At 53.4% G+C, this 24,600-nt stretch overlaps 1 protein-coding gene across 8 annotated transcripts in view; it reads right to left on the bottom strand.

The window, feature by feature from the left end:
- The window catches only part of TNS1 (tensin 1), a 207,940-nt gene extending 183,867 nt beyond the window's left edge, over window positions 1-24,073 (bottom strand). For 7 of the 8 annotated variants that reach the window (XR_006342392.1, XM_043910091.1, XM_043910090.1 and 4 more), the window contains exon 1: window positions 11,895-12,009. Coding sequence is in view for 1 of the 8 variants with exons in the window: in XM_043910093.1 (XP_043766028.1) it covers window positions 11,895-12,009; window positions 23,912-23,944 (148 nt within the window). In the remaining 7 variants the exon portion in view is untranslated. Of the gene's footprint in view, window positions 1-11,894; window positions 12,010-23,911 lie in introns of those variants that run through there. The other variant, XM_043910093.1, reaches the window with a different exon arrangement.
- Window positions 24,074-24,600: the final 527 nt, after the last annotated feature.

Below are 24,600 nucleotides of genomic sequence, written 5' to 3'. Positions count from 1 at the left end.
TTGGCTCCTTCAATGAAGGGACCTCCTCGCTCTCTCTGTCTTCCTCTCTGTCTCTCTCCCTCTCTCTCTTAAACACACATACCTACACACACACATATGTGACAAGTGGTGCCTAGTGCAGAGTAGAGGCTTAATAAATGTTTGCTGCATTGACCTGACTGAAGATCTCCCCAGGAATTTATGTGCACCCCCATTTAATCAGGCTTCCCTGGTGGCTCACATGGTAAAACGTCTACCTGCAATGCAGGAGACCTGGGTTCGATTCCTGGGTTGGGGAGATCTCCTGGAGAAGGAAATGGCAATCCACTCTAGTATTCATGACTGGGAAATTCCACACAGAGGGCTACAGTCCATGGGGTCCTGGGTCTACAGTCTAAGAGTCAGATATGACTGAGCAACTAACACACACACCTATTTAATCATCCCCACCCAGCACTTAAGTCTTTTCCTGAGCCATAACCCTCCCTACAGCATCTTATAGTCAATCAAAAAGGCATTCCGTAGGGCTTCCCTCCCCAGGCTTCCCAGGTAGCTCACCGATAAAGAATCTGCCTGCCTCTGCAGGAGACATAAGAGATGCGGGTTCAATCCCTGGGTTGAGAGGATTCCCCTGGAAAAGGAAATGACAACACACTCCAGTATTCTTGCCTGGAGAATCCCATGGACAGAAGAGCCTGGAGGACTGTGTCCCTGTTGTCACAAAGGGTCAAACAAGACCGAGCGACTGAGCATGAACTCAAGGGCTACCCTGATGGCTCAGCGGTGAAGAATTCGCCTGCCAACGCAGGAGACACAGGTTCAATCCATGATCCGGAAAGATCACACATGCCTCAGGCAACTAAGCCCAAATGCCCTAGAGCCTGTGCTCCACAACAAGAGAAGCCACTGCAATGAGAAGCCTGCGCACCGCAACGAAGAATAGCCTCTGCTCGCCACAATTAGAGAAAAGCCTGTGCAGCCGTGAAGACCCAGAACAGCCAAAAATAATTAGTTAAATTAAAAATTTTTTAAGGCATCCCTAAGGGTCCACTCCAGGCCTCCCAAGCCCAGTCTACACACTGGGAGCACAGTAAGAGCCAGGACTTCCGTCTTCTTCCAGCATCAGACTTCATACTCCTGACATTCACAGCGTGCATCGAGCTCTTTCCTACCTCAGGGCCTTTGCACTTGCTGTTCTCACTGCCTGGAAGGCTCTCCCTCACCCCGGCTCTCCACTGTTCACTGATCCACATCTGTCTTCTACTTCTAGAATCCACTGAAAGCTATCTCTTCCAAAGAGTCTTTCCATGACCACTCAAATTACAGTAGGCTCCCCGTGATTCTTTCTCAGCAGCACCCTGATAAAAATCCTCTTAGCACGGCTCACAATCTGAAGTCATCTTGGGAAATTCCTGCTTACCTTTATATAGTACGTCTCCCCACACTAGACAGATGAGGGCAGGGAACATGTCTGTCTTGTTCAGACTGTATCCCCAGCAGCTAGATCAGTGTGTGTTACAAGCACCATCTTTGGTGCCAAACAACATCTTTTAGAAAAAGTCCCACCAGACCAGCCCCCAGGACACTGACTACATGGTCTTTGTGGGAATGGCACAAAGATGTCCTTCATCCAGGTGGACCCAGCCCTGTACCTGGATGCAAGGCTTGGTGAACAAAGCACAGACTAATTCCAAGACTCTTGGGCAGGCGCCGTTGGCACTGAGTGGCCTGCATGAGTATACAGGGCAGCCCTGCCTGTCACACAGTGGGCAGACACTCAGCAAATGCCCTTGAACGGAGGGCAGATGGGGAAATCGTTGGCCAATTGCAGCACAATGTACTGAGTGCTCCCTACGTGCTGGAATGCAAAGAGCTTGTCCTTGAAAGCTCTACAGTGGGGAGCAAAGAAATACCTCCCCAGCCCCCAGCTCAAAAGACAAAAGCTTGGCAAACGGAATTCAAGTGGCAGGTTCCAGGCAGCCCCAGCGTGGTCAAGCCCCCACAGGTGAATTTTTATGCCTTAAGAAGCACCTGCTCCCAACCCCAAGGAAATCCTCTTGCCCTGAGCCCCCTCCAGGGAAGACTCCTTTACAATCCTGGTCACCTGTCTCCGGTATTCTCCCACAGGGCAGTATTCCTACTCTCTAACTTGCATCCCTCCTGCTGTAATTTGAAATATGCTGATCATCTGGCTTCTCACTTCTCAGATCAATGAGGCGTCCAAATGGGTCATAGAAAGGGAAACTGTGGCAGGCAGCCTCCAAGGGGGCCCCAGTGTGAATCACCTCCCAGTAAGCACATCCTTCTGCAGTCCCCTCACACGATGAACTGGTTTATAGACCAATCGTATATTATAGAAAAGATAGTGTGTAACTTCTGAGGCTAAGTTATCAGCTTTTGTCTCCTGGATTGCTCACTCGCAGGGAAGCCAGTTACTGTGTCATAGGACACTCAGGCAGCTCAATGGGGGGGCTGTGTGGGGAACAACTGGACCTCCTGCTGCCAGCCAGCACCAAGTTGACTGGCATACAACTGAACCACCTTGGAAGTGGATCTTTACTCCGTCAGGCCCTCTGATGACCATGGCCCTGGCTATCTCGACAGTAACTTGATGAGACACCCCAAGTCCAAACCACCAAGGTATGTGGGTGAGGCCCCACTCATGAATCCCTGACCCACAGAATCTATGTGAGAGAATAATTTTGTATTTGATGTAAACTGCTAAGATTTGGGGTAATTTGTTATGCAGCTACAGCTAACTAATACAGATACCAGAGCACACGATCCTTCAGAAAGCAAGAGGCCAAAGGCTGATGCTGAGAACTAATACTAGAGGTCATCCTTTGGGTCTTTCCTTGCTCCCTGAGTATCTATATATTCCTCTTTGTAATTCCTTCTTCCCTTTCATTACCTTACCAAGCAGTTAGTCATCCAAAGAGGCTGCTGAGTCTCAACCTTTCTCTTCTACCACTGTACCAGTTCAGACCAATTATCCTTCCCTGGGCCACATCTCCCCACCAGCCTTGTCTCCCTTCAATCCACAGTCACAGGCCATTCCAAGGAACAAACTGATCATATCACACCCCTGCTTAGAACCCTCTGTCCAGCTCAACACACCTATTAAGCCTACGTCTTGCCTCCACCTTCTGCCACTGTCCATAAAGAGATCTGTCCCTGCCACACCAAACTCCACAGACTCTGAGTCTACAAGGCTTATGTCTGGAATGGTGAACTCTTATACATCCTTCAAGGCCCCAGTTCAAAATGCTCACCCTGGATAATAAAGCATTCAAAGATGGTCTCTCTCTCCTCTGTGCTCCAAGAATCCTCAACCCACAACAAAGCTCTTATCACCTTATCTAAGCATTCCTTTATTATTTGTTCTCCCCCACATTCAACTGTTTTAAGACAGAAAGGCAGGTCCTGTTCAACCCTGTAGATCTGTGTCCTGCCCCTTCCCCTAGTACTGGGTCTAGCATAGATGAGACTCAGTAAATGTGGAGTAAATTTCAAACTGGAAGGATTCTCTGCAGCCTAAACCCTTGGGACCAGGGTGGACATTCTGAAGCAACGGAAAACACCCAAGTGAGGTAGGGAACTTCACACTTCAGCTCCACCCCCTGCTGGGAGAAGGCAGGTGGGGACCATAGCCAGTCTTCCTAAGTGCTTCAGGGCAAACACCACCTACAATCAAGCCTGGCAAAGGGTGGGAGCACTGAAGGAGTTGATTTATCCTCACCTACTCCCCCATGGGCCCTGCTTTCTATCTACCCACTTTCCTACCTGGCTGCATGTAGACCGACTCTCAGCTCAGATGCAGGTCATGCATCACCAGCTCTGTGATCTGGGACAAGTTACTTAACCACTCTGAGCCTTCATCTCCTCATTTCTAAAATGGGGCTAATAATAGCATCGACCTCACAGAGTTGTTGTGAGAATTAAAGAAGTTAATATACCTGGGCACCCAGAGGATGTTCTGTTAGTTGTACGAGCAGCATCTCCATCACCGTTATGATATTATACAGAAAAACCCTGAGTCAGGAGAACTGGGTTCTAGTCCTGATTGCTATTACAGCTGTGTGACCCAAAGCAAGTCACTCCCATCTCTGAGTCTCAGACTCCTGCTCAGAAAATAAGGCAGCCAACTAGCAGCCTCCAGGGCAGATTGGGCCTGGGCCCTTGTCTTCTTTAACTGGCTCAGTGTTTAAAATACAAAGGCTTCTTCTCTCAGCTGGAGTGTCGTGCAACAGAGCAGCTCTCTCTGGATCCTTGGGGCCTCCATCATGGCCTTCTGTCCACACTCACTTGCCTGCTTTACCACCAAAGTCCCCTGCATCTCTGACCCCTGTTCCAGGGAAACGAAGGCAGGAGAACTCCAACCTCCCCCTCCTAGCATCCCTCAGATACCCGAGACCTCCCTAGACAACACACATCTCAGGATCAACCCCACCTGAGCACACCCACAGAAGGCCAGGGAACATGCAAGATGAGGACCCCTGGGGAGGAACCCTGTCAAACCAAAGCTCCATGGAGCCCAGGAGCCCCACCTCGGCCAGTGGGTGTCAACACTGCCCCTTCACAAGAGAGCCAGGCCGGTGGGCTGAGATGGAGCCAGAAGCCTCAGAGCGGGGAGGGGTCTGTAGGTCACCTGTGGGGTGGAGCACCCCAACCCCAGCCCTTGGCTGACTCCTGCCTCACTGGGCTGCCTGGACTCTGTCCTGGGGTGGCTTCCTGCCTCTTGGGAACACAGGAAGTCAACATTGTTGGGATCTAAATGGCCTTTTCCTCCTGGCCTCGGGTCGGAAAATGAGCACATAGCCTCGGTGTGCACCTGACCCCAGTGATAAAACGCCTGCATGCCCACAGGCCTCTGCTTCTTCCCCAGCTGGCAGAAGCCTGCCCAGCTGCCCACCGGGCTTCACAGCTCTTCCCTGCCTTGCTTATTTCTGTGGCCTGGCCTGGAGGTGTGTGATGGTTTATATTAATTGTCAACTTTCAGTAGATTGTGAGTAAAGAACATTACCGGCCATAATGTGGGTGGGCCTCATCCAATCAGTTGAAGGTTTGAAAGGCAGAGACTGATCTTCCCAAGAAAGAAGGAATTCTGCCAGCTTTTAGACTTGAACAGTCACTCTCCCCTGGGTCTCCAACCTGACTATCTTCCCTGAAGGATTTTGGACTTGCCAAGTCTCTACAATCATATGAGCCAATCCTTGACAATAAATATCTGTCTATCTACCTACCTATCCATCCTATTAGTTGTGCTTCTCTGGAGAACCCTAATGCAAGATGACTTGGGGTGGTAGGGGGAGTGGGTATGGTGTGGCTCTGAAGTTGAAGCAAGAAGAAACCTTCTAGATCATCCCATCCAGTGGTTTTTGTTTTTGTAGCCAAACTCTTGATGCAGCTAGACTCTTACATGGATTCTCAACAATGTTGTTTAACTGCTAAATTGTGTCTGTCTCTTTTGAGACCCCAAGGACTGTAGCACATCAGGTTCCTCTGTCCATGGAAATTTCCCAGGTAAGAATACTGGAGTCGGTTGCCATTTCCTTCTCCAGGGGATCTTTCCCCGCTCAGGGCTTGAACCCATGTCTCCTGCATTGGCAGGTGGAATCTACCACTGAGCAACCAGGGAAGCCCCCTCAATGACATTGTTGATCAGTCACTAAGTAATATCCAACTCTTTGCAACTGCATGAACTGCAGCACGCCAGGCCTCCCTGTCCTTCACTATCTCCCAGAGTTTGCTCATACTCATGTCCATTGAGTTGGTGATGCCATCCAACCATCTTATCCTCTGCCACCCCCTTCTCCTGCCTTCAATTTTTCCCAGCATCAGGGTCTTTTCCAATGAGTCGGCTCTCCACATCAGGTGACCAAAGTATTGGAGCTACAGCTTCATCATCAGTCCTTCCAATGAATATTCAAGGTTCCTTTAGGATTGACTGGTTTGATCTCCTTGCAGTCCAAGGGACTCTCAAAAGTCTTCTCTAGCACCACAGTTTGAAAGCTTCAGTTCTTCGCTGCTCAGCCTTCTTCATGGTCCAACTCTGACATCCATCCATGACTACTGGAAAAACCATAGCTTTGACTAGACAGACCTTTGTCAGCAGAGTGATGTCTGTGCTTTTGAATATGCTGTCTAGGTTTGTCATAGCTTTTCTTCCAAGGAACAAGCGTCTTTTAATTTAGTGACTGCAGTCAATGATATTGGTTGGCATTTATTGAATGCTTGTTATGTGCCAGGATCTGTTCTGAGCACTTTACATATATTGTCTCAGGTAATTCCCACAGTAACTCAAGGAGGAAGGTTCGCTCTGTGTCTTATTTTAAAGGTTAGGTAACAGAGGCACAGAAAGATGAAGCAAGCTGTCCTCACTAGTAAAAGTTGGAATTTGAATCTAGGATGTCTGAGCCAAATGCAGGATCACCACACCATTCTGCTCACTGATATATTTAACTCTTGAAACCAGAGTTGCTCCAAATAAAGTGGGCAGAGGTTCCAGGGCCCCAGGTCCTTAAGCCTACCCTTGATTTCCCCCTTTTTCCTACCTTCTCAGGCCCCTGAAGAACCTTACAGCTCCTCTGGAACACAGTTTAGAACCTCAGATCGAGTGCAACCCCTCGTTTGGAGAACCAGGAAAACTAGGCCCAGAGAGGTTAAGCGTCTCACTCAAGGTCACACAGCCAGGCAAGAGGAAGCCAGGACTAGAACCCAGTGTCTTCCCACTTGACCAGGCTGCTTCCAGTGACTCCAAGAAGGGAGTGACTGGGACACAGGCTGAAAGCTGGGATTCCCAGTAAAGAGGAGAAATCTCCCTGAAACAAGGTTTCCCCAAACCCAGCTAGTGAGGGCATCTAGGTGGACTTGTCCCATTGAGGGCTGAAGCATCTTCCCCAGGTACATCCCACTCTCAGGGACACTGCAGGTGACAGCCCCCACCTTGCAAGCTGACCAGATGAAGAAGGGGAGGGCTCTTAAGTCTGGGCCCCACTCAAGGCTGGATGGCAGTCTGGGGCTCTTGAGGTGCCATTCTGGTCTCTTCCCTTGGATGTCAGCCTGGCGGGAGGCTGGGGCCCTTGGTGCAGACCCTAGACTCCCTAGAGCACTGCCCCCCAGGGGCCTGTGGGAAACCCTCTCTTTGGACTGAGGAACTCCTACACATCCCTCAAGATCCAGACAACATATGGATTCCCTACTGAAGACTGACAGGAAAATCTGCTGAGTCAGAGGCAGCCTTTCACACACACTGAGCTCCGGAATTGTCCAATAGCACGTCTGCCTTGCCAGGGTAGGAGCTGAGTTTTGGCTCCAGCAGGGCATTCAGCCCAGAGGGGCCCAGTTCATGACTGTCAGATGGGTGCACGCCTGCACGCAGGTGGTGGGGGGGCAGCCTGCATTTGGAGAGTTTTCCAGACTTTGCAGATGCCAACAAGGGAATTCTCTAGGGCCTCCCACGGTCTGAGCCTCCGTAGAAAATCTTGGTCCAATCCTTTTTCTATAGATGAGGAAACTGATGCCTGACAGGACAAGAGATTTATCTGAGCTCACCTGGCCTGTGCATGGCCAGCCCCAGAAGTCAAGGCTAGGCCACTGACAAAGGCCCCAGAGGCCTCTTCTCCCACTGTCTCATCCACCTCCGTCTCCCCACGGGGAGCCTTAGTCCTGACACCAAGGCTCACTTTGAGCCACACAAAGAATCTCAGTGCTCCTCACAATCACCACTCAGAGAAAGGGCTGGGTTTATTATTAACCCTTTGATACCTGGGAGGAAACACTCAGTGCATCAGAAGACAGGCCACGGTCTCACAGCCACCTCTTTGCCAGTATATCTGCCACACTGGCACTCACATGTCCACCCACCTCTGTTCTCTGTCTGCCTCATTCACCTTTGAGCCTCTCAGAACCAGAACTAGACCCCGGGTTCCCTGACTGTCTCCCCGACCCTGTCTCCCACCCACCCCCTTCAGCCATAGTCCGTTCAACAGTGCAAGGCGGGGAGCTATGGGGCAGGGCGGCCAGTGGGAAGCAGGACCCAGTGCCCCCATCTCTCTAGGTCCGGGCTGGTGTTCTCACTGCCCCTGCCTGCAGCAAAAGCTCCCTCAACACTGCAAGCCCCATGGAGACTCTGCATCCAGGGCCTTGACACTCAACCCTGAACCACCAGCCACTAATCCAGACAGTCACCAGGTTGCAGCCCGAGATTGAAGACTGGAAGAGGAGCTAGTTCAGTTCAGTTCAGTCGCTCAGGCATGTCCAACTCTTTGCGACCCCATGAACCACAGCACGCCAGGCCTCCCTGTCCATCACCAACTCCCGGAGTTCACTCAAACTCCATTGAGTCAGTGATGCCATCCAACCATCTCCTCCTCTGTTGTCCCCTTCTCCTCCTGCCTTCAATCTTTCCCAGCATCAGGGCCTTTTCAAATGAGTCAGCTCTTCACATCAGGTGGCCAAAGTATTGGAGTTTCAACTTCAACATCAGTCCTTCCAATGAACACCCAGGACTGATCTCCTTTAAGACGGATTGGTTGGATCTCCTGATTGTCCAAGGGACTCTCAAGAGTCTTTTCCAACACCACAAGTCAAAAGCATCAATTCTTCGGCACTCAGCTTTGTTTATACTCCAAATCTCACATCCACACATGACTACTGGAAAAACCATAGCCTTGACTAGACGGAACTTTGTTGGCAAAGTAATGTCTCTGCTTTTTAATATGCTGTCTAGGTTGGTCATAACTTTTCTTCCAAGGAGTAAGTGTCTTTTTATTTCATGGCTGGAGTCACCATCTACAATAATTTTGGAGCCCCCCAAAATAAAGTCTGCCCCTGTTTCCACTGTCTCTCCATCTATTTGCCATGAGCTAGAGAGCACAACAAATCCTTTGGTTTGGCCTTGGCAAATTGACCCCTCAGCCAGCAAACTATCTGTGCAACCATTTCTGGTGCCCCTGAATGGACGGGTGGGTGAATGTATGAATGGGACAGAGGGTGGGTGGGTGGAGGGAAGGAGAGAGGGAAGGATAAGTGGGTCTCTCGCCACCATGACCTCCTGGTTCCAAACCACAGAGAGTCGATCCACTTCTGCATCTCCCGCCTTTAAGCCCAGTGGCCCCAACCCTGCCCCCAAACCTAGTGACCTCACCTGTCTCACTGGGGTGCACACGTGGCCTGAAGAGCGAGGGGTCTTCTGTCTTCCCTTGCAGGGCTGGAGGCCCCTGGGCCTTCCGTGGCCCAGTTCTGACACCTGCTGGTGCCTCTGGAGAGTGGCCCCGGCTTCTTCCTTCTCGCCACTCATTCACTCAGAGCTGCCAGACCAGCCTGGCAGCCTTCTTGGCCACCCGCCCTCCAGTCTGGTTCACACTGGCAGGGCCAGGCTCCAAACCAGAGGAGACCTGGGACATCTTTGCACACCGTGGGAGCCTTCCATTCACATGGGGTCAAAGCCCCTCCTCCACCCAGGCCCTCTAGCCAGGTCATCCTGGGAACCTAAGACCACAGACTATCACAGAACGTGCGGCCGGAGTGCCCAAGGTCACCCGGTGAGTGTGTTGGGACTTCCTTCTACTCCCAGCCCTGTGTCGCCTCCTCTCAGAGCAGTATCGGGCATCACTGGGGTGAAGGGAAGAAGCACTGGGAAAGGAAGGAAGGAACTGGGGACTGGCCAGCAGTTAACAGGAGCAGGTTCAACAGACAGGATGAGGTGGGGGCTATGATGCAAGCAACATGCAAGACACCACCTTAGGCAATACCTCCTTGACTTCTCCCAGTTCAGTTCAGTTCAGTCACGTCCAACTCTGCGACCCCATGGACTGCAGCACCCCAGGCTTCCCTGTCCATCACCAACTCCCAGAGCTTACTCAAACTCATGTGCATTGAATTGGTGATGCCAGCCAACCATCGCATCCTCTGTCATCCCCTTCTCCTCCTGCCTTCAATCTTTCCCAGCATCGAAGATGGGAGAAGAGGATGACAGAGGATGAGACGGTTGGATGGCATCACCGACTCGATGGACATGAGTTTGAGTAAGCTCTGGGAGTTGGTGATGGACTTCTCCCAGCTCTGACCCTTAAGACCATCCATCCTCAGAAAGTAAAGAATCCAACTGGAACGCAGGAGACCTGGCTTCAATCCCTGGGTTGGGAAGATCCCCTGGAGGAGGGCATGGCAACCCACTCCAGTATTCTTGCCTGGAGAATCACATGGACAGAGGAGCGTGGTGGGCTGTAGTCCCTGAGGTTGCAAAGAGTCAGACACCGCTGAGCAACTGAACACATCTCAGTCAGACCACTTGGGAGGAGGGTGCCACCATGTGGCTAATATTGGTATTACACACATTCCTGCTGGCTCCCTAAACTCAGTCTGGGTGTCCCAATCCTGCAGTCTGCCCTTGGCCTGTAACAGGCTTGCCTGGAATGCCCCCCAAATGCATGCACACACTCACACACTTCCATCCACCCACTCCGACTTCAACACCAGCAGCAACTCCTCGTCTAGGAAGCCCTCCTTGCCCAGAGAGCACACACGCTGGAAATACCACTGCGACCCAGCCAGCTGCATGTCTGGGCAAGAGACTTGACTCCTTGGAGCCTCAGTTTCTTTGGCTGTAGAACAGAGATGACACCAGCACCTCCCAGATGCCATGAGCCCTGCATGAGATCACGTGTCTGTGTGCCTCACTATTGTTTTCATCACTGTTCACTAGGGTCTGACACCCATCTTCCCAGCCCCTCTGGGACACAGGCATGGAGGGGAGGGAGGGGGAGAGCCCAGGTAGAAAGAAGCGGGTGAGTAAAGGCTCCAGGAAAGAAAGAGCCTGGCGCTTTGGCATGTTTGACATACTTGGTATACTCGGGAAGTGCGACGGGTGCGGCTGGTTTCACTGTGGACTTGGGGGGCAGGGGAGACGTGGGTCAGAGAGCTGGCAAGGGGCGAGTCCGCCAGGCTGCACGGCTGCAGGAAGGAGTGCGCTTTGTCTTGAGGGCGTGGGGGCTCCCGAGGCGAAACCCAGGGAACTGACACCGAGTCCCAGGGAAGCTGGCACGGAGGTGGGCTGAGAGGGTGGGTCGGGATGCGAGAGGCAGAGGGGCTTCCAGTCGCCCAGGTGAGAGAAGTCACCTGAGATGAGCAGCTCAGGGACTCAAGCCGTATGGCGGGCGGGGGGTGTGATGGCGACTGATGGGAGACGTCGGAGGGAGGCAGCCGGTGGCAAGGATGTGGGTGGTGGTGTCCGTCGCCGAGACTGGGCACGGGGCCTCCTGATTTCACCGTGTGATCTGAGGCAAGACACGGACTCCTCCGGCGGCGGTGACAGCCGAGCCCGGGCCGTTCCAGGAACACGTGAAAGCACCGACTGCAACAGCCTGCCAGCCAGCAGGCCCTCTGCCGAGGCCAACCGGGGGCCTCTTAGACTCTCCCCTCAGTTGCCACAAGGGAAGGACCGTGGCTTGGCATCTTTGCAGTACTCCCAGTGCCAGGCACACGCCCCCAAACACCTTCCACACGCCCTGCACACACCAGCCACACACCAACCACATGACATCCACAGGCCAACCACACCCCTTCACACACACCCCCACACGCCAGCCACATACCAACCACACACCATCCACCTGCCACCACATACTATCCAAACGCCTTCCCCATGCCATTCACATGCCATCTGTAGGCCACCCACACACTTCATGTCATCCACACACAAACTACCTGCTATTTCCATGCCATCTATCACCTGCCGTGTGCCATTCACACACACCTACACGCTCACCATCCGTGTGCTCAGCCTCTCCTCCCAGATGAGAACCAGGCACCCACTTGGAACCCCAAGGACATCCCAGCCCCGCCGGGACCCCAAGCCTCTCCCTTCCGCGAAGACACGCTCCCCCTCCCCCACGGCCCCACCAGTCACCCACCTTTGCAGGTGCAGCCCTCCCGGGTGATGACCTGTCGGCAGATGCCACAGGGCTTCACCTTCTTGAAGGTCTTCACCTTGAAGTGGTGAGTCTTGGGGGCCTCCAGGTCCTCTGGCTGTGGGAGGAGAGGCACAGAAGTCAGGCTGGGCTCCTGGGGAAAGAGCCAGGAGACTGAGGGAGAAGCAGGCCAGCACTGGGAGAAGGAGAAGTGGGAGCCCCTTCAGTGGTGAAGGGACTGAGCCCATTTCTGGAAGGAGACGCCCATGGAAAGAGAAAACTATGGGTGTGACCCAGACTCCCAGACGGCAGTGGGACTCAGACAACCAAAAACCCCAGCATCCAGGCAGCACAGGCTCCTCCATGGTTTCTTAATCACTTTTTCCGTATTAGCCAAGTGCACTGATTTTAAATGTATTGCTCAGTACAATTTGACACATGTGTGCCCCCTGGATTCACACCCCTGGAGGCTCCCTCGTGACCATCTCAGTCACTATCACCCCAAGGTAAAGACTATTGACTTCTGTCACCAAAATCCATTCTGCCAGGTTTTTAAACTTCATATGAATGGAATGACACAGTATATACCCCTCTGTCTGCTTCCTTGGCTCAGCAAGAATCTGTGAGATTCATCCCTGCGGTCACGTACAGCGGCAGCTCCCTCCTCCTCACTGCTGCATGCACTCCACGAGTGCATGCAGCTAACTTGTTCATCCATCCCACTGCTGATGGCCCTCAGCGTTTCACCCCTGTGAGTGCCATGCCCCTCCGCTCTCTCTCGAATCCTCATTATTACTCCCTGCCTCAGCCCAGAAGGTGTCTTCCATCTTCATCTCTTTTTTTTTTCATTTATTGTTATTAGTTGGAGGCTAATTACTTTTCAATATTGTAGTGGGTTTTGTCAAACATTGACATGAATCAGCCATGGAGTTACATGTATTCCCCATCCCAATCCCCCCTCCCATTTTTATTTCTATTTCCTCTTCTTTATTATGAAAATATCAATAGGTTAAATATCTTTTTTTTAATTTTTTTTTTTTTTAGCTGCATGCAGCATGTAAGATCTTAGTTCCCTGACCAGGGACTGAACCTCCACCCCCTGCACTGGAAGCCTGGAGTGTTAACCCCTGGACCACCAGAGAAGTCCCTAAATATCCTTTTTAAAATGACACCACCGCACATGTGGGATGGGAGACGGGCTGGCAAGTCCAAGCCTTCTCTGTGTCTGGTTTTCGGTGAGCTCTGGGCCAGCCGCCAGCCTACCACTAACCCGGGCCTCAGTTGCCCCCTCCAGACAGTGAGGTTGGGCTCCACACCCCCTTGTGACCACAGATGTCAACACACTCTAAGTCACAAAGTCATGCATGCTGCTTAAGAACCCCTCCCTCCTCCCACCCGCAGCCCCCAGCCCAGGCACAGGCTGTTCCGAGGACACCGCCCCCCCTCCCCGGGAAGTCACGCCCTGAGTACCAACGCCCATTCCTCTCCCAGGCACCTCCCCCTGGTGTCTGACTGGATTCATTCCCCAGCTCCGGCAGCAGGGGCCAGCAGAGCCCAGACTCTGATGCTGCCCCACCGGCTCCCAGGCCCAGAGCTTTCCAAAGCCCCCAGCACACACATGGGCACACACAGATGCGACTGTACACGCCACAGTTCCAGGGAGAAGGTTCTTTTTCTCCAAGCCCCTCTCCTAGCACCCCAGTCTGAGCCTCCCAGCTCTAGGTGTTCAGGGGACGGCTGGCAGTGTCCCACAAAGTTTTGATAGCAAATAGACATACATAAATGCGTGCAATGCCTATAAGTTGGAATACAAACCAGCATGTCCAGGGCTCGCAGCTGAAAGCCCTGTAGAGCTGAGTCCTGGGTAGAAGAGATGGAGCCACGAGAGACAGAGAGAGAAAAACAGACGAAAGGAGAGACAGAAAGCCAGCAGGGAAAGAGGCAGAAAGACAGAGAGAGGCAGAGGGAGAGAGAGACACAAAAGAGAAAAATACAAAGAGAGGCAGAGAGAGAGAAAAGCAACAGTCAGACAGAGAAGGGAAAAAAGAGGATCAAGATAAAGGCAGAAACAAAGACAGAGACAAGCAAGCACATAGATAGTGAGAGAGATGAGATGGAAACACAGAGAGACTATAATGGGAACCAGAGACTCCAAAGGGAACAGACAGACAAAAAGGACACAGGAGCCAGCTTCAAGGGGCTCCTCAGATCTGGGAAGACGTGAGCATCAAAATACATCATGATAGTAATGATACATCAAAATACATGCTAACAGCAATGACAGTCCATACTGATACGTGAAATAAGTGAAAATACTGAAAGTCTGGTGAGGAAGAGAGCATTTACGAGGCTCAGAGCACCTCCCCACATCATGCTTATAAATTACAAAGGGGGAAAAAGAGTAACTCTGCCTGGCAGGCTCCACTTTAATCAAGTGATCAAAGCTAACGTCACCGGTAACGGGATGAGTGGAGATCGTGCACTAGGGAGGGGATGGAGTGAGAACAGAACATCATTTCTGCGATACTCCTGCCAAAGACACAGAAGCTGAATCTAATCAGGAGGAAGCATCGGACCAACCCCAACGGAGGGACAGGCTACCAATGAAGTGGCTTAGAATCTCCCAAAGTGACAAGGTCACGAAAGTCAAGCAAAGGCTAAGGAGACTTCCAGACTGAAGCAGACTAAAGAGACCTGACAAGCAAATGCCACCACTGACTCTGAACTGGATTCTTTCCACTCCCCTAAAGGACATCATGAGGACAACGGGCTGACCTTCAGTGGAGCCTGAGGATGAGAAGGTAGTCACTCAGCAGTGTCAATTTTCTGACCTGGATGGCTGTGCTGGGTTAGGTAGGAAAAGTCCTTGTAGGAAAATAGGGCCATATTCAGAGAGGGTATGGCAATGGGTCAGCTACTCTCAAATAGTTCGGGGGCGGGAGGGAAGGTTCTCTGCATTGTATTTGACACTTTTCTGAAGTTTTAGATTGTCTCAAAATTCAAAGAGACAGACAGACTATACGTTGAGATGGTGGGGAGGCAGAAGGGAGCAGAGATAAAGCCCAAAGCCGAGACAGAGCGAGCAGAGGGTAGCAGAGCCAGCAGGTGCAGGAGCCCAGCCGCGGCCCCTGTTGGCTGGACCAGGCAGCAGGACCCAGGTTCTGATACTCCAGACACTTTGTTCTGGGAGCTTCTGCTGAGGTTGGGTGTGACGGGGGTAGACTGAGAGTGGGGGCACGCCACTGCCCGACTCTGCACTTGACCCAGTACCCCCTATCCCACACCAGGAGGGGCAGATGAGTCCTCTCCTATCCTGAGGTCTCACCTCCCGTGTTCCCATCTCAGCCCCCTGCTGGCGACCTTCCAAATGATCTCTGTCACTGACCTTCCAGGGAGGGGACCCAGTCCGTTGTCAACTGCAGCAGCCAAGGCTTAGATGGGGAAAGAAGCAGGGAAGGGATTTGGGGTTCAATTTAAGGCATGTCTGAAGGGGCCTGCAGGAAGCCCTAAAGCCCAATCATCTCAAGCCTACTCTGCCCCCAGAAGCCTGCCTCTCCCATCCAACTAAGTCAGCAAAGCTCCCCATACCAGCTTATCCCCCAGCCTTATCTGCCTATGACCCCAAACCTAGCCCTTCCCCTAAAGCCCAGGGAAAGAGGCCTCCTCACTAAAGCAAAGTCAGGGCAGTGGAATCTGCCCAGTAAACAGATGAGGAGCAGGCTGGCCTTCCAGGCTGACCAGCAAACACCCAGGCTTCTCCCCTGGGTCCTGGGCTTGCTTGTTCTGCTTGGCCAACTCCATAAAGTCTGGTTTACAAAATATCCTCCCCCATGGGCTTGGAGAACAGAAATGGGGTTCAGAAAACACGCTCTTTGGCCTCGCTCACGGCCTCTTTGAGCTGCCCTGGGTGATGGTCCATCACATTCCTGTCCCCTATACCCACCGCATCCTGGTTCTCTGGCTGAAGGATCTCTGGGATGGGAGTCTAGAGACCGGCTTTCCAGACTGGCAGTCTTGGGACCATCAGTGGCCTTCTCCGGGCCTCACAGTCCCCAGATGGAAGTGAGGGGTTCGGACAAGACAGCCTGCCTGTACAGTGTAAGGGAAACAATGGGCCAGTTTGAGAGGAAGGGACTGTGGGATCTAGGGGGCGGGCCTTACTGATGGTTACAGAGAGAGCTCACCCCTCCGTGAGGGGCTGGGCAACCCCACTTGGAGTGAGGAGACCAGCTGGGCCATGCCCAGGAAAGTGACCCCAGGTCATGACCTTGACTCTGCCAGCATCCCTGGCTATATACACTGGGATGTCTGGTAATCTTGTTGAGTCATCCACAGAGGTCTGAAAGTTTCCCGGGATGATGGAGGAGGAAGTGTAGGGTGGAATATCTTCAAATATCTGAAGGAGCTGTCATGGCTGTGAAGTTTCTAAAGGCAAAACAAAACCCCAGTGGGTAGAAGGTGCCAGAATTCATGATTAGACAGGAGAAAAAGAACTTCCAAACAATCTTACGTCAAAATCCAGAGGAAGAAGATAAACGAGGGTCTAGCACCTCCCCTGCCCCGCCCACGGTTACTCTGCAGGTACAGGCAGAGGTTGAGCATGGAGCCCATAAAGCACCAAGCTCAAGGGTAGTGGCTTGTTATGACAATGAGCATCATTTTCCCTGACAAGTGGCAGACAGCCTCACAAAGCACGCCGGCCCCTCCCTTGCCGGATTAGCTCCTAACGGACCTAGGGAAAATTCAGGGCAAAAGAGGCCCGGCCAAGGCAGGAGCTGCCTGGTCTGTCCCCAGCCCACCTCCCTCGAGAGCCAGAACTCAGAAAAGGGAAAGGGTCCTAGCTGAAGTCATTCTTCCCCACCCTCCAAGCCCAGAGCCCTAGCCCAGCGACAAGCCCAGCCAGCATCAGAGGGCTTTCCTGGCCCTCTGGGGGATCTCTCCCTGCCCCACTCCCCCCACTCTGTTCAGCCAAGCTGCCTGCCAGAGGGGTGTGGCACATCTGGCTTGGGCAGCCTTGGCGGGAGTTCTTGGCCTGGGGGTGGGAATGGCTGTTTACTGGCTCCTCCCTGCCCCGTGGGGCAGAGTGCAATGGAGTGGGGGTGGTGATGAAAAGGGACTGATAACCCTAGAGGTCCTCAGCTCATGAGCTCCTGCCCCTTCCCCAAGAAAACATCCCCAGCCCTGCCCCACTGGGTTCCCTGGGCCCCACACTAGGAGCCGTGGACGAAGAGGCCAGAGGACAGAAGTCGGCAAGCCAGTGAGCCTTGGGAAAGAAAATCACTATAAAGCAGGCCCCAGACAGACCTGGAGGGTCACATGGTCCTCTCGCAGCCATCCACCCCTCCATGTCTCATCACCGTGGGTTGGGACACCAGGACCTGATTGTCATCAGCGATTATTTCTATGAGGAAGACTGGGACTCCCAGTGGAGCTGCAGGCTGGAGTCTGGGACACTCCCCCGCCCCAGCACCGCACATGCAAGCTCCCTCCAACCCCACCTCACCTTCACGTACACACCACCCCATCGAAGTTCCTCTTCACCATCACCATCACCCCCCAGCCCCTAGCCAGCTAATGGGCTGACCGTGTTCCTGGTCACCCCGGGTGGAAAACTCTGAGTCACTCTCAATGCCTCCCAGCCCTCCACCCTCCAATCCAACCAGTTGCCAGACTCTGTAAATATTGCTTCCTAAATATTCTCTTGGCCCTCCTGTGCTTTTTCATTCCATTGCCTTTGCCCTATTAGAGGCCCTGTCACTTTTGCCTGGGACTGTGGCAACAGCCTCCTGGTCTCCTTCCTCCCTGCACAGCCTCTAAGGTACACAGCTCTCTGGGGTCATCCCCACTCACTCTGAAAGGTTTCCATGCCTTCCCGAGCATCCACGATAAAATGTGGATGCATTTTATCCACATTATCCAATGCAGCAGGGAGCAGCCTTGGTCCATACCCGGCCCACCCAACCATCTCAGTCCCCACGCCCCACTCCCCAACTCCCTGCCCTGGGCCCGTATCTGAGCCCTGGTTCTGCTGTTCCCTCTTCCCAGAATGTCCTACCTGCCTCTCAATATGTCAGGCTTCTAGGCATCCTTGAAGGCCTCATTCAAATCTCATCCCCGAAGGGAAATCTTCCCAAATAACGTCCCCACCATCCCTTTCAAAAATCCACCTCTCCATCCTACTTTTCTTTTTTCATTGTGGAAAGTTTAAAAGCTCTGGAAAAGTTGGACATGCATATGCCCTTGGCCCTGATTCACCGCTTGTGAGCATTCTGCCACTTCTGTCCACACTCTATCTCTGTCCCCCACCTCAACCCAATATAATCACCACCCTCAGGAAATTCAACCTCACAACAATAGCATTATCTAACATTCAGTAGTATATTCTGGGCCCTTTGGCCACAATAGCACCCATTCGAGCTGGGTCTTTGCCTTTGTTTTTATTTTGGACTCAGGATCCAAGCAGGATCTTGTATTACGTTTAGTTGCTGGGTTTCCTTCCTCTTCCTTCATGTGGACACATGACTCCACCTTATGATTTCTCTTTGATGACGCGGACTTTTTTGAAGAGCCCCGGCTGTTTTGCAGAATGGCCTTCGGTATCTGGATGTGTCTGGTCATTTCCTCATGATTCGATTTGGGCTAAGCGCCACCCAGCACCCCTTCCTTTCCTCAGTCACACATGCTTGGCACCCCGACACAGCGCCCTGTGCAATCGACTTGTTAGCAAGGTGACCCCTGGCAAGTTAATTAACCCCTGTCTGCCTCACTTTACTAATCTGTTAAGTGGGCTAATTGTAGTAACCATCTATAGATTGTGACAATGTCTGAAAAGCCACTGGAACAGCGCCTGACACATAGTAAGCACTCACTAGATGTGGACTCTTGTCTTGTGTTGTCACGCCCGGGTGTGCACTGGACTTGCCCACTAGGCACACGCACCTGCTTGTGCTTCTGCTCCGTGTCCACTGAGTCCCGGACAATGTGAGCCCAAAGCAAGTCGGAAGGAGCAAATCGAATGGAGTTGCTGCCTGACCTCGGTTCCCTGCAGTGATTGCGCCCGCTGCCGCTGTCCTGCCCTTGGGGGACAGAACACAGGCTCGGGGGTCCTCACCCAGCTGAGGAGAGAGCTCTCCTATGCCATGAAGCCCTGGGTCTCCAAGGGAGGAAAGATGCAGAGAATGGCTATAAATGAGCTCCTCATGTGACAGAGGAGCACACGGACGCTTGGGGAGCCCGGATTCTGCCTGGTGGCCTTCGGCCCCTGACAGGGCTTCCCGAGCTGGCCCATCTCTCACCATTGGCCTGCCTCTCTTTCTCTTTCTCTCTCTCTCTCCACATGGTTCCTTCATAAACCACATCCCAACATTTTTGAGCATTAAGCTCCGGGTCCCTTTTTGTGCTCTAACATGAAAAAAATCACCTCCTGGAGTGGGAAGGCACAGTGAAGGTAAAAGTGTTAGTCGCTCTGTCATGTCTGACTCTTTGCGACCCCATGGTCTGTAGCCCTCCAGGCTCCTCTGTCCATGGAATTCTCCAGGCAAGAATACCAGGGTGGGTTGCCATTCCCTTTTCCAGGGGATCTTCCCAGCCCCGGGATCAAACCTGGGTCTCCTGCGTTGCAGACAGATTCTTTACCATCTGAGACACCAGGCACAGAGATGTGGGTGGTCTGAAACCCCATTAATGGGCCTGGCCTGATGGCAAGGGCCTGGTACGGCTTCTCTCACTGATTCCTCACCGCAACATCCTACAGTGAGGCTGAGGAGCATGCTCTGGGGCACCAGGGAAGCCGGGATGGAGCAAAGATTCAGATTCTGTCTGAGACAGGGTCCCCAGTCCCTAACCACGGCAGTATCACCACTTCCAAGGGTGTGTCAACAGCTGCCACCTGTATTATCTGGAGAAGCCCTGGCAGCTACATTGTCAGGACTCCTCTGCCCAAAGGTCGTCTTCTGGCCAGTTTACCCCATCTTATCCTTCCTCAGTTATGCTTACTTCCTGCACTTGGATTTCTGCGGTCTCAACTTCATCTTTGGATCTAGTGTAAAGTTCACCTCCCAAGAGGAGAACATCTCTTTCCTGATATGTCCCTCCTTCTCCCTCAATCTAGGCGAGGTCTGTCCTTAAATGTCCTTACAGATTCCCTCTTGGATAATATCCATCTTACTGCAATCATTTGTCCAGTATCTGCCAGCTTCTTGAAGAAAGTCGGCACTCCAAGATCAGTGGTGAGACAGGTGGAAGAAATATGGGTGGGTGGTGCTTAGAAGGCATCACAGTGCTTCCCTAACATCATTTCCCATCTCTGGGCTGCTGGCCTCTGACCCCTCAACCAGAGGTGCAAAACCTCCAGCCCATATCCTTCCACTTTTCAGAAGCACTGAACTCACCATGGCCCCCTGGGCAGGCCACTTGCCCTCTGCGGGTCCCCTTTGCCTTAGCCAGAAACTGGAACTAGCCATCCTTGCCCTTCCTACCTCACAGAATTACAATGAGGTTCAAATGAAATAAGTTAAGTCAGAGACATGGAGACAAGGAAGGCACAGGGAGGCTACATGGCTGCCCGGACCACACGGCTAGTAAGTGGCTGAGCCAGGATTTATGTCCAGAATCCGTGCTCCGACTATGCATGCTGCCTGCAGGAGAAAGCCTGTGTGTTCTGGGCCTTCACATTGTCCTCACACCCTACCTGCCCTTCCCGGGAGATTCCCAGAATGGAAAGCCCTGGATGGGGAGGTGGGAGACCCAGGTCCTAGTTGTGCCTAACCTTGCATGGCCTTGAACTGCACCATCGTAAAAAGAGAGCTAACATTTCTTGAGCCCTTACTGGGGGAGAGACGCTATTCTAAAATGTATCGGCTCCTTTAAAACCTAACAACCCTATAGGTAGGTGGGGAAACCAATGGAGAAACAGAGATTTGAAGCCACTTGCCTAAGGTCACAGAGCTCCCGAGTGACAAGGCAGGATGAAACCCAGGCACCACACTCTTGGCCGGCCCGCCATCCTTCCTCTGAGCACCACAGAAAAACAGTACCGTATTTGCTCCCTGACTTTGGGCCTCAAATGTCATGTTGAAAAATTTTACAAAGGGGCCTGGTTTCTTTCAGACCCTGTAAGTGTCACACCACCCAGCCTAGCTCCCAAACCCACAGTCAGGAGGCCCCACAGTGGGCACAGTCCTACAGGCCAATGAAACTCCAAAGAGCGTGAGTTCAGGACAGAGGGATCAGAGTCGGGTTCACAGGGCAGAACTGCACGCTAGGCAACTGGGAGCTCACGAGGACCCTCTGACAAAAATGCATGCTTAGCGCTGGGAGGGACACGGGCTTCAGAAGAGAGAACACTTCTTTGTCTGCAGCTGTGAGCAGCCTCAGAGGACAGCATCCAAGTTCCTATGAGAAACTCAGGATGAACAGTCAAATGCTGAGCCAGAGGCCACACGGCTCGCTCAGCACAGGGCCAGCGCTGTACTTGGCCCCCGCTGCTGCCTTGTAGCTCTCTCAGCCCCACCTAATAAGCCCTCTCCCAGGGCCTGCAGCCCTAACACCAAAAAGCCTCAATTAATAGGCATGTAATTATTTTCTAAATAAACCATACTTGAATATGTAATAGCAAACGATGGGAGCATTTGATGAGAAAATCAAGTTACGCATGATACACAGCTACGTGCCTCAGCTAATAAAGTGGTTTTTATTCCTACAGCTTGTTAGAACTATGTGCCATGGACAGAGGACTTCTTGGATGAAATGTCTGCAGCTATTCCTGGGGAGATCCCCCCCCACTTTAGACCTGGGGTGCAGGGCATCCTGTGAGCCAAGCAGGGGCTTGTGGGTTGGGGGGAGGGACCCGCATATACCTAGCAGCTACTATGTGCTGGGTACCTGGTTTTCTGACACATGTCATCTCCCTCCTCACCCCAGCTGAACAAGGTGTATATTCTTCTCCCCACTTTACAGATCAGGAAACTGAGGCTCAAGGAGGGAACTGTGACAGCCAAGGCTGCCCATCTGATAAATGATGAAAGACACGGCCTTATCTTTCCCCTTTCTTGGTCTGAGGCTAGCCCTGCCTGGTGACAAAGGTCACCCACTTCCCACCAGCAGGTGCCTCTCAATTTGCACCATCTACTCCTCCCCTCCCTGCTACAAACTTATACCCCAGCCCCACAGAGGTCCACGCAAAAAGGAAGAAAGTTGCTGGGACAACTGCAAGGGAGGACTGGGGACAAGAAGTTTGATGGGACCAGGACTGTGCCCTGGGGCCAGTCCTCGCTGACCCCCCCGGACTTGGGCCCACCCTGGCGATGGGCATCCAGGCCAGGGTAGGATGGAGAGAAGACGTACTCCTCCCCAGTCCACCCCACCAGCCTCTTCCACCACCACAGAGAGGCGCCCGCTGGGTTGTCCCATGAAGCCAGAGAGGCACAGAGGAGGGTGGGGATTCACAGGAGAGAGGACAGGAAAAGGAGGGGGGAGGACCTTGGAGAAATCGTCACATTCACACCAGCCCTTGGTCCCCAGTCCCCTCTCCCAGCTCTCGGGCAGAGGAGTGACCTGGACAAGGCACTCGTGCTCACGTCTTGGCACCTCCCCTCCATCCCCCTCATGTCACCCCCCGGGGAAACTGAGGCTCACAGCCACGAGGCGCTTCTCCCACAGCCTCTCTGCTGACGTGGCCTTGTCTCCATCCACAATAGCATCACCCCGGAAGTTTAACCACCAATCTTCCCGCCACAGGCCTCCCTCCCTCCCAGCCTCCCTGAGACTCCATCCTCAGCACCGTCCACAGGCCTTCCAGAGCTGGGCCCGGGGAGCTGGAAGGGCCTGGAGAGAGGAACTTGGCCATGGCTCCCATCATACAGATGTGGACAGCAGCCCGGTGAGCCCCCTCTGTGCAGGACGCTCCAGACACCCTCAGTCTGTTACTGAGAGCCCCACACGCCACCCAGACGCCCTCATCCCAGGGCCTCCTCACTTCCCCTCTCTGCCCAGTTCTGATGTCCCGCCACTGTCTTTCAGCCTGGGCTTGCCTAAGCCCAGGAGAGTCCTCCCCAGAGCCAGCTGGAACAGGGAAAGATCAGGAAAGACCACATCTGGACCCAGGGCTGAAGCGCCCTCCCCTAAACCAGCCGGCACTCTGAGAGACCAACATTAACCTCGGCCAGGGAAGCCTTCCTCACCCTCCTGACCCTCGCATGCCTTCGCCCAGCCTGACAGCCCAGCCAAGCCCCTCTGAGTAAGGGGTCTCCCGCCCCCGCCCCCTCCCCTCCTGCAGCCGTCAGCCCCCTCTCTCCCTCTGACAGGCCTCAAGATTTTTAACCCTCACCGCGTGGCCCCAGACCCTGCCTGCCCACCCTTCAGGCACTCGCCCCGACACACACCTTCCTGAATCTGGGGCCAAGGAAGGGGAAAGACAAGGCCGTGTCTTCCTCCTTGGGACTAGGGGGTGAGTGGGGGTGGTTCTTGTTAAGGGTGGGAGGGCTGTGGAGGAAGAGGTGGCAATGGTTAGACGTTGAAATTGCGATAACAGTGATGGAATCCAAGCAGAACTTCCCTCTAGCCGGGCTCCTCCAGATTCCATTTTCTAGGTTAATACCCCTTGTTCCCCAGGCCCCCTACCACGGCACCTTCCTCAAACTCTGAGGCTGAGCAACTTGAGGGGTGACGAATTTTCCCCCCCAGTGCAGAGGAGGGATAGGGTGGGGGTGGGAATGGAGACAGGAGAAGCTCCAAGAAAAAACCAACTTTGTGACGGCTTCCTCTCCTCACAGCTCCTGGACTCAGCGGAGGGGAGAGGGAAGGAGGGTGGGGGGATGGACCGGGGCGAGGGGCCCCCATTGATGGGGAAGGACTAAGGCTGAGAGTCTACTCAATTCGGTTCTTCCTTCTGTCCCTCAGAGGCAGAAAGGCCCCCTCCTTCACGGCCAGCACTCCCCCCACCCCAGACTCTCAGCGTCAGGCTAAGGTTGAAGGGGCCGGGGTGGGGGCTTCGACCTCCTAGCTAACACAACCACACCTACCCAGAGCATGCAGGACAGACAGATCCATGTCATCTTCGCTGAGTGCTGTCCCTGGGGCCACGCTGGGGCCGGCGGATGGTCCCCCCCAGCTCACAGCCCCCACAGAGCAGGCAGAAGGGAGCTCTGAGTCCGCAGCAGCCGCGGCTCTGGCTCAGCCAGCATCGCTCGCCCTGCCTGCCTCCAACTCACCCTCCCTCCTCCTCCTCCCCCCACTCCACCCCTTGTCCCAGCCTCCGGTCTCCTCCCTCCTCCCAGCTCCTCTGGTGGCTTGCAGGGTCTGAAGCCTTTGCTTTGCAAGGGGTAAGCATGAGGCGGAGCAGAGGGACAGCTACTGGAGACAGCCCCTGCCCCCCAGAACCCTCCCCTGTACCCCCAGTCCCAGACACCCAAGCCCTATGAGCTACCCAGGCTGCTCCTGCCTTCTGGTTTGACCCAGCACTACCGCTCTACTCCCCGCAGATCCCTACCCCTAGAACCCCGATGGAGGGACAGACAGACTGACAAGGGATGGCACAGCCTGAACTGTGGTTCTTCTGTCCCATCCCATCTCCAAGGACACACACATGCCCTCCTGCCCTGGGAACACAAACTCCCTTGCACACACTTAGCTAGCTCTGGTGCCCTTCAGCGAGTTCTGAGCCTGTACCTCACTTGACTCAAGAGAAACCAGGCCTGAGATGGCTGGAGAA

The sequence above is a fragment of the Cervus elaphus genome, chromosome 8 (assembly GCF_910594005.1).
Source record: "Cervus elaphus chromosome 8, mCerEla1.1, whole genome shotgun sequence".
In the NCBI taxonomy this organism is placed as follows: domain Eukaryota; kingdom Metazoa; phylum Chordata; class Mammalia; order Artiodactyla; family Cervidae; genus Cervus; species Cervus elaphus.
The sequence above is the reverse complement of the archived record's forward strand: the minus strand, read 5'-3'. Positions and strand labels throughout refer to the sequence as shown.